General features: G+C 43.4%; 1 protein-coding gene across 1 annotated transcript in view; it reads right to left on the reverse strand.

Moving 5' to 3' along the window:
- The window catches only part of CACNB2 (calcium voltage-gated channel auxiliary subunit beta 2), a 127,895-nt gene extending 119,593 nt beyond the window's left edge, over positions 1 to 8,302 (reverse strand). Inside the window, exons 1-2 of the mRNA XM_077772481.1 lie at positions 7,924 to 8,302; positions 6,969 to 7,088 (exon numbers count right to left, since the gene is read on the reverse strand). Of these exons, the coding sequence (XP_077628607.1) occupies positions 6,969 to 7,088; positions 7,924 to 7,992 (189 nt within the window). The 5' untranslated portion in view covers positions 7,993 to 8,302. The remainder of the gene's footprint in view (positions 1 to 6,968; positions 7,089 to 7,923) is intronic.
- Between the last annotated feature and the right edge of the window lie 1,234 nt (positions 8,303 to 9,536).

Here is a 9,536-nt window from a genome sequence, read left to right on the forward strand (position 1 = left end):
CCAGGCCAGGAGTAGCTTTCTAGTCTAATACCTGTCACATGTTCTTTGCATTCTCTTCATCAGTCTATCCCGTAGATTTAAGAAAGTATGCGATATAGGCAAATGCAAGAACTTCTCTCCTACTTCCCCAAAATTTACTCAATCAGACACATTTTTAAAAACATTTTCAGGGGCGCCTGGGTGGCTTAGTCGGTTAAGCGTCCGACTTTCGCTTAGGTCATGATCTCGCGGTTTGTGGGTTCAAGCCCCGCGTCGGGCTCTGTGCTGACTGCCAGCTCAGAGCCTGGAGCCTGTTTCCGAGTCTGTGACTCCCTCTCTCTGTGACCCTCCCCTGCTCATGCTGTCTCTCTCTCTCTCTCCTAGAAATAAATAAAACATTAAAAAAAAAAAATTTAAAAACATTTTCAGGGCACCTAGGAGGTTTAGTCAGTTAAGCGTCTGATCCCTGGTTTCAGCTCAGGTCACAGTCTCATGGTTTCATGGGTTTGAGCCCTACATGGGGCTCTGTGTTGGCAGCGTGGAGCCTGCTTGGAATTCTCTCTTTCCCTGCCCCTCCCCCACTTACACCGTGTGTGTGTGTGTGTGTGTGTGTGTGTGTGTGTGTGTGTGTCTCAAATAAATAAAAAAACCCATGTTTAATATTTTTTTAAATCAAAAGGTCATGTTCAGGTTGAAGGTGAATAAACATATTCATGTTTCTTCTTTCTTCCGAAAAGGCTAGTTCAGGGACTATTTCCAATTGGGCCAGATTCTCCCAATGCCCAAGGCATTTATGGACTAAGGCAATATGAGAAACACATTTTTTCTTTCACAGAAAATATGTTTACTGATGAATATGAGGGAATAAAACATGGTCAAATGAACATATGTTTCTTCCTAAAAATATTTTTTTTCGAGAAAGGAGAAATCCACAGATAGAGCAGAACAGGAAATCAGAGTTGACAAAAATGTAGACTAGAGAAAAGGATCGTGGCAGGGAGCCTGCCACAGTCCCGGGGCGTCCACCTCTTGATTTTGGCTCAGGTCATGATCCCAGGGTCCTGGGATGGAACCGGTGTTGGGCTCCGTGCTGAGCATGGAGACTGCTTAAGACGCCCTCTCTCTCCCTCCCTCTGCCACTCCCCTGCTTGCATGCATGCTGTCTAAAACAAAAAAAGAAAAAAGAAAAAAGAATTGCTACTCTGGCAATTAACAGAGTAGAAACAGTGAGAACACAAAGTACCAAGGGGCTGGAGACTCCTGTCTAGGGGTGCTGACCAGACGAAATGAAAGATATGCCCTCCCCTCTTCACCTACAAAACACCATCAGCCAACATGCTTTGTCACTGTGCTTGGTCCAGCGGGCTTGACAAGATCTTGCTCTTAATTATGTATCGACCGTCAAAAGCAAATCTTTGAAGAAAGTCTCCAGTAAGTAAAAATAATACTAAATTGAAAATGTTTGAAGGACAGTGACAGAAAAATTAAAATTAACAGCATATGGGCTATAAGAGAAAATATTACAGCCATGGAGTAAGAACAGCAAACTATAAAAAGGGAGAGGAGAAGAAATCTCTTGGGAATTAGACATTTTCAAATATAAAAACCTCAATAGATGGGTTTGAAGATAAGTGGCGAAAGACTTGTAAAACAAAAAAGCTGGGACACAGAGAAAAAAATATCAGAAGAAATCAATCAAACAACTGGCAAACTAGGGAACCTGAAAAAGAAGAATATATAGTGGAAAAAATTATCAAAATAAAAATCAATCACTTTCCAGAACTGAAGTGACTGGTCCTTCATGATGAATGTTCATATGAGAAGGTGGGCATGACAAATGAGAGCCACACCTACACAAAATGTCAAAATACCCAAGAAAGATTAGTTCTACACATTGCAGAACATTAAAAAAACAAATTCACAAAACCCAAATGACACTGGTGAGCATATCAAATGTGCTGGAAGGCAGAAAGAACAAAACAAAGTCATAAAAATTCCCAAAGGAGAATAGTCCTCATACCTGAATATTATACCTAGCTAAACTATTAATTAAATGTAAGGCTAGAATAAAGACATTTTCAAGTTGGCAAGATCTCAAAAAAGTACACTTTCTCTGGAAGGTTCCATGTTTTCTGGCTGCCAAGCATTCCCTTATGTTGGCCTTCACTTGCATTGCTCATTAAGCCACTTGCCACTTTCTATTTATAAGCTAAACTCCATGTCCATTCTGTAAAGTCCAGTTTTAAGCCACCACCTCCTCCAAGGACTTTCCGTTCCCGCCAGCAGGGTGCGCTCTTCCCCCCTGATGCTCGGGATTCCCATATGGTACTTCTACTCTACCTATAATCAGCATGATTTAAGGCCAAGACTTTCCTCCCTAAGTAAACAGAAGAAGCTTCCTGAAGGTGGTCTATTTCTTTGTGGCTCTGGCCCGCAGCCCGTGTACTCACCAACTGTGCCTAGTAGAATTTCTTTAATAGGTAGACATTCACTGTTGAGAGAACAGTCGACTTAAAATTTCATGTTAATCCATTCTCCTGAGAATACTGCACTGAACCTGATTCATCTCTGCCCCAATCTTTTCCACATACAGACTTTCCACTCTAACTCAGAGTATCCACATCTACAGCAGAAAGGTTCAGCTCTGGGGAGTAAGGGGACAAGAAAAAAGTTATCCTTTCAATGAAAAAAGATGGTCATGTGACCCAGGCATTTCACTCCCAGATACACACGTGCGAGAAATAAAAACATGTTCATGCAAAAACTTGTGCATGACTGTTCATAACAGCATTCTTCACAATAGCTAGAAATGGAAACAACCCAGATGTCCAATGATAAATGAATAAAATGTGATCTACACATACAATGCATGGAGTATTATTGGGCAATAAAAAGGAATGAGGTACCGACACATGCTATAGCATGATGAACACTGAAAACATTACCGAGGCACCTGGTGGCTCAGTCAGTTGAGCATCCAACCTAATTAAGCTCAGGTCATGATCTCACGGTTCCTGAGTTCAGCCCTATGCTGCCGGCTTCAGATCCTCTGTCTCCCTGTCTCTCTGCCCCTCCCCCATTTGTGCTCTCTCAAAACTAAACATTAAAAAAAAAAAAAAAGAAAACATCACTAAGTGAAGGTACCCAGTCTGAACAGACCACCTGCTGCAGGATTCCATTTATACGCAATACTCAGAGCAGACAGAGAGATCTACACAGTCACTAAGCTGGACAGTGGTTGCTTAGGGCTGAGGGAGTTGGAGAGAGAGAGTGGACAGTGCTTAGAACATAGGATTTCTTTAAGGAGCAATGAGTATCTCGAATCGACTCTAATGATGCTTGCACCCCTCTGTGCACAAACTAAAACCCACCGGAATTGTATACTTTAAATGAGTGAATTACATCTCAATAAAGCTGTCTTTTCAAAAAGATCAACGTGAGAAGAAATGAAATTCATGTCCTACTTGTCTTTAAGGCAAAAGCCAAAGAGCACCAGCTTAAATGAGGGAAGATTTGCAATGTAGGATAAAAACTGCAAAGGATTAAATCATGCCTTCAGGAGGAAAATCCCAAGCTAAAAACACAAGGTCGCGTCAGCTGATCTTTCTTTGCCTCAAAATTAATACGGAATTTGTTCACTGTAGAGCTGACTATTTTAAGAGAAACCATGACAAAGGACAGGGAAAAGGAGTGACTTTTACTGGACGCACAGAGTGCCTGGTTATAGAAACTTCTATAGGTCACTTCATTTCAAAAGGCAGCGCCTGTTTCAGTACTTGCCAATCACCTTATTTTATAGACAGGCTCTTAAAGGCAATTAAGGATCACGTAGTTCAGACGTAAGGAGGGCCAGGCTCTGAAAGTGCTGCTGAGGTTTATTCCAGAATTTGCACCGCCTTGGTGCGTGTGATCTGTGGGAGCGGTGAGACGCAGCGCCCACTGAGAGCGTCTTCGCGGTGAAGAGATGCTGGGACGGTTACAGCAGAAATGTGCAAAACTTTCGAATCTTCCAAAATGGATGTGCAATGTGTTGTCACAACTCTCTAAAATTAAATGACGAATCCATGTATTTTTAAACTTGAAGGCTTTATCTTAAAAAAGGGCTCACGGGAGCACCCAGGGGGCTCAGTCGGTTAAGCAGCTGACTCTTGATTTCCGCTCAGGTCTTGATCTTATGGTTCCTGAGTTCGAGCCTTGGTGTGGGGCTCTTTGTTGACAGTGCAGAGTCAGCTTAGGATTCTCTCTCTCCCCCTCTCTCTCCGCTCCTCCCCTGCCCGCATGTGCCTGCGCGTGCGCTCTTTCTCTCAAGATAAACTTAAAAATTAAATAAATACACGGGGTGCCTGGGTGGCTCAGTAGGCTGGGGGTCCGACTTCGGCTCAGGTCAGGAGTTCAAGCCCCGTGTCAGTGTCTCTCTCTCTCTCTCTGTCTGCCCCTCCCCCACTCATACTGTCTCTCTCTCTCTCTCTCTCTCGAAAAGATATGAACATTAAAAAAAAAAAACATGAAATAAATAGCTAAAAAATAAATTTAGAAGGGCCCGCAAAGTCCTGCTGACATAAAGGAAGACATGGTGGAAGGGGAATAGGTAAACATAAGCTAATGAATAAGCCAATTCCAATCCCTCTTCTAGGGTCTTGGAATTAATAAGCCAGACCTACCAAACCATGCTTTCACATAAAGTACACTTAAATCTAGTCCTTGCATGCTCTTTCAGAACATACTCATATTCTCTCTCATCCTAGGGTCTCACTCATTTGAATACATCAAGGCTTCAATTTACTGACTGAATTTTAAGGAAGAAAAATGGATGTAACTCAACCATTCTTCTTAAGCACAGGAAACAGTCTTTCAAATGGTTTGCCTTTGTTTTAAATTTCCTTCATTTTCCTCTCACCTTCTAAGTTATTTTTAGATAAACTTTTTAGGCTGTAGAACACGGAACTTGAACCTGGGGTCAATATTTTGCTCTACGCCAGTTAAAGGATATTTAAACGTTCTACTCAGTTGTGTCACTTAATGGAGGACTTTCGACACACATCATGGACAAAAACACCCACACAGATAACTAAAGACTTTAAAAACCAAACCTACAAGAAAGACACTGGGTTGTATGATGATGTGAAACGAATCTGAAACACCGTTTAATTTTGGTATGTGAAGATCACATGAATAAATTAGTGCAAATACAACACTCTTATTTCTGGAACACTGTTATTTTTTTTCTCCCCCAGACTTTTCTTTGTATCCTGGTGCAAAATACAGAATGAAGAATTCAGATTCTCGAACTCAACATACATTAGCTACACTGCAAACCTGTGGCGATTAACTTTGCTAGTCAGGCATTCGCTGTTTACTCTTCTCTCTCTCCCCCTCTCCCCTCTCTCTATATTGCTGTGTAGGAACATTTCACAAGAGATCTACCCTTTTAACCAAGGAAGCGCAAAGTACAGAAGTGGTAACTCTGGGCATGATGTCGTACAACAGATCTAGAATGTATTCATCTTGCCTAACTGCGGCTTTCGGTCTGTGGATTAACAGCTCCCCATTTCCTCCTCCTAATCCCTGCCAACCACCATTCTACTCTCTGCCCCTGGGAGTCTGACTGCTTTAGAAGCCTCCCAAAAGAGGAGTCGCCCAGGGTTCGCCCTTCTGTGACTTGGCTTAGTTCACTTGGCGTGAGGTCCCCCACGTTCACGTGTGCTGCGGCATCATCGTGTTTCAAATGGCGAAGGCTGGTGGAGCAGATGAGCGGACAGCACCACGGCCCCACCTTGCTTTATCAACCCCCGGCTCCCGCTGTTTATGGCAGGTCCTGCGGTCTAGATGGTGTCAGATCTGGCGACGACCTCCCTGCCAGCTGAGGTGCGAACACCGTTTTGATAGGATATATGGAAAGACTGCTTTTTAAGAGTCAAGGCCTCCTGGCAGTTCCTCTGTAATCTACTAGGGCCGCTGTGCAAGGGCCATGAATATTACATAAGGACCATCCATGCATTCAAGCCAGAGTCTCCAAGCCACAATTCCCATAGCAACACACAGAGATTTCACTCCTCTCAGAGATGAAGCAGACAGCCCAAGTGCCTAATGCCACCCTTGATTTTTTTTTTAGCAAGATCAACACAGCAATGTTTTACAAAGCAATAGTTTTCTCCAAAAAAAAAAAAAAAACCAAAAACCAAAAACCAAAAACAAAAAACCCTAGTCTGTGTGAAATGTGTTCATTTAAAAGTTACCGAGCATCACATGCACCAAGATACCATAAACTTGAACCACGACCTATGCTTTAGAAACACTGCCATTCGGATGACTGCGTGGAAAGAGGAAAGCAAACCATTATCATGAGTGAAATGAACCACCCTCTTGGCTTAAATCCTGTCCTCAGAGATTTGGGATCTGATTTCTAGTCTCCCTTCCTACACACACACTGATATAGGATGGAGAACATCTTCCAAAGGAAGGAACATTTTTAACCAGTAAAATCCTTTACTGCTTGTTGAAAACCAGAATGCAATCCATTTCTTAAATATAAGAAAATACTATTACAAAACACCTATGGGGTGAAACTGGGGGAAAGGAGCATTCCAGACTAAGAAATCACACACACATTACCCTGAAGAAAGTGGTTTTCCAGAACAGAGAAGCGGTTTCCTGGATTAATGAAGTCAAATCACTCTGTGAAGAGAAACAGGCTTTCCTTGTGCTCGATTTGGGGATCCTTCCTGAGTGTCCCAATAAACTACCCACCCCCAGACACAACTCGCTCCGATTACAAAACCACAGAAAAGCCCAAGACCACACTCCTGTATGGCACTTCCTTTTTCTATCAAGGAAATCAAACACACTCCATTTCCGGTACTTGTTGACAATCAGACAATGAAATACCGTCAAAGACCTGCCGGAGGCTTTGAAGGAAACTGCCACAGGTGCCCATCACAGACCGAGCCCAAGTGGCCAAGAGCGAGCGTGGGGGGGAGAAAGGGGTTTACCTTTGCTTTTTCCAACTGCGCCTGGGCCTGTCGCTCTGCTTCTCTGCGCACTGCCTCCCGATCTTCCTCCAAAGAAACATCTGAGTCGGACGGACGGCTGGTGTAGGAGTCTGCCGAACCCTTCAGAGAAAAATTTGCATTTTAAAATAGATTCCATCTATGATGTTTGCATTGGAAAAGTCTCATTGACACAGCAGTTAGCTTCCTAGATTATGCTGTACATTCCTGAAAAGAGGAGAAAAGAATCCATTTTGTGGCAAACCAGGAGAAAGATCCTGCTCTCTGGTTTGCAGACCGTTCCCTTGGCGAGCTGTGCCTGCCAAGTGACCATTCCTTCGGAAGTCTGATGCTGCGATGACTATCCTTTCTGGAAGCCAGAGCCGGTCCCTTTATAATGAAACCAGCTCCGTGGTGCAGTGCCCGGCTGAAGGGCACAGAGGGGTTTCAAGGATGGCTTCAAGAACATTCTACACACTAATGCAAGTATTTGCAACTAGCAAGAAGATACGTCTAATAATAATAATAATTAAAAAACACATAAAAGAAAAAACTCCTAACGAGTTATAAACTTGAATTCTCCGAAAGGTCACTACCGGGAGCTGACTCCCATGGCGATCTTAAGCATCCTTGGGTACCTTTTCATTCACCTGATACCTTCCCTGACAAAACAGTCAGGCGGCAGCAGCCGGCTTCACTCAATCTTCAAGCAACACATTTTTCAAGAGCTTTAAATAGACGTTTAATAAAAGCTGCCTTCAAGAAAACACCTGCCCGGTCTCTGGCAATAAATCACAGCACAGGCAAAGGAGCTCGGAAAATTATAGGACTCTCCCTCGCTCCCCGTCTCGCAATCAGGATCATATTACTAAATCACAGGAGCCCCTGCGAGCACTCACTGTAACAGCACAAGCAACGACAACACAGAGTCTCCCCCGACGCAAGCCCTTGAGCTTACACAGATATCCGAATTCTTCAGCCTTCCTCCCTTGGCTCTTTTCAGAAGCCTGATCCAGGTGGCCTTCATTAGCCAGACAGCGCCTTTCTCATCCGCAGCTGCAGCCCCGGGCACAGATCCTCAGTGCGCGCTGAGCCCTGGAGAGCCCCTGCTCCTTTCCTATCCATGCTCTGGGCAAGCCCCTCTTCTCCGTCCCTGCCTGCCTCCGGGGCTTTCACTCCCTAGCCCGGAGGACTCCAATCCAAGGAGACTCTTATTTTCCCATTCCAGGGGGGGAAAAACAAACAAATACCAGTGCCTGATATTGCTTTAAGAATAAAGAACACTTCAAGTGCATTCAAAGACAGGCATCAACTCGTTCTAAACTTAATGCATCTCATTACTCTAAATATTCTCCTCTTTGCTCTTGGATTGTTACAGGAAATCAGTTGTAAGAGAACCTTTTTAAAAAAAACCCAGTGCAAAACGTATGCAGTGACATTTGCAAGTGCAAAGTTCAAGCCTTATCTTCAGAGATCTGGAGGGGGAGGGCGGAGGACGCACTCACTGCACTGGGCATGCTCCATATGTAGCCTTTTTACGCAGATGCCTACATCACACTGTTAGTCTATGTCAAATTGCCATTTTGCATCTGAAGTGTAAACAGCTGGAAAGGGCTTTTCGGTTCTATAGTAACAGGCACATGGTATGTTTGTCATGTTTCTGCTTCAGTTGAAACAGTTTCTCAAAGACAAAGCATGCCATCTTTTCATTTAATGAGCCCTGCTACAGAAAGTATATCCTATGCCATAAGACAATTCAAAGATAAGCGGTATTACACATACGTTATTGGGCAGCAGAAAGCAATGAATGATGCCTATCAATCATAACATCGAACTGCTCTTGATGGCTTGTGACTTCCCAAACAAGATGCAGGAGACAGAGCTCCCTGTCTAATTAGGACATGAAAGTAATCACAGCTCTAAGCAATGAGTTTAACCGAGCTCAAAATGACTTTGAACTGCTTCTCCCACTGAGAAACTACCGTTTGAAATAAAGTCCCTAGAACGAACAACAGTACGGACTGTCAGAACAATCATGATGAAGAAATCGCAAAGCTCGGTTGATTTATTATCTCGAGTTAAGATTTATGGGCTAATGTAGTCCAGACTCTTTTTATAAATAAGGTGATTGAAGCTTGAGAAGAAACGATGCTTATTAGTTTCCTCTACCAATGAGATTACATTTTAAAGGTGCACGAAGAAATACACACTTCTAGATGTCTTCGTAAACATAAAATTCTATCACTGCCTTCCAAGCTACACTTGTTTGTGTGGTGGGGAGGGTATTATTTTGTAAAGTGTCATGCAAATGAAAGACAGGTGGTTTTATTTTTAGTTTTTATGAATTTTTTAAATGTTTGTTTTTGAGAGAGAGAGAGAGAATGAGAGACAGAGTGTTGAGTGGGAGAGGCGCAGAGAAAAAAGGAGACACAGAACCTGAAGCAGGCTCCAGGATCTGAGCTGTCCCGGCTTGAAACTCAGAAACTGCGAGATCATGCCCTGGGCTGAAGTCGGACCCTCAACTGACTGAGCCCACCAGGCGCCCCAAGACAGGTGGTTTTAAGATCTTTA

The sequence above is a fragment of the Crocuta crocuta genome, unplaced genomic scaffold, assembly GCF_008692635.1.
Source record: "Crocuta crocuta isolate KB4526 unplaced genomic scaffold, BGI_CrCroc_1.0 scaffold96, whole genome shotgun sequence".
Lineage (NCBI taxonomy): Eukaryota > Metazoa > Chordata > Mammalia > Carnivora > Hyaenidae > Crocuta > Crocuta crocuta.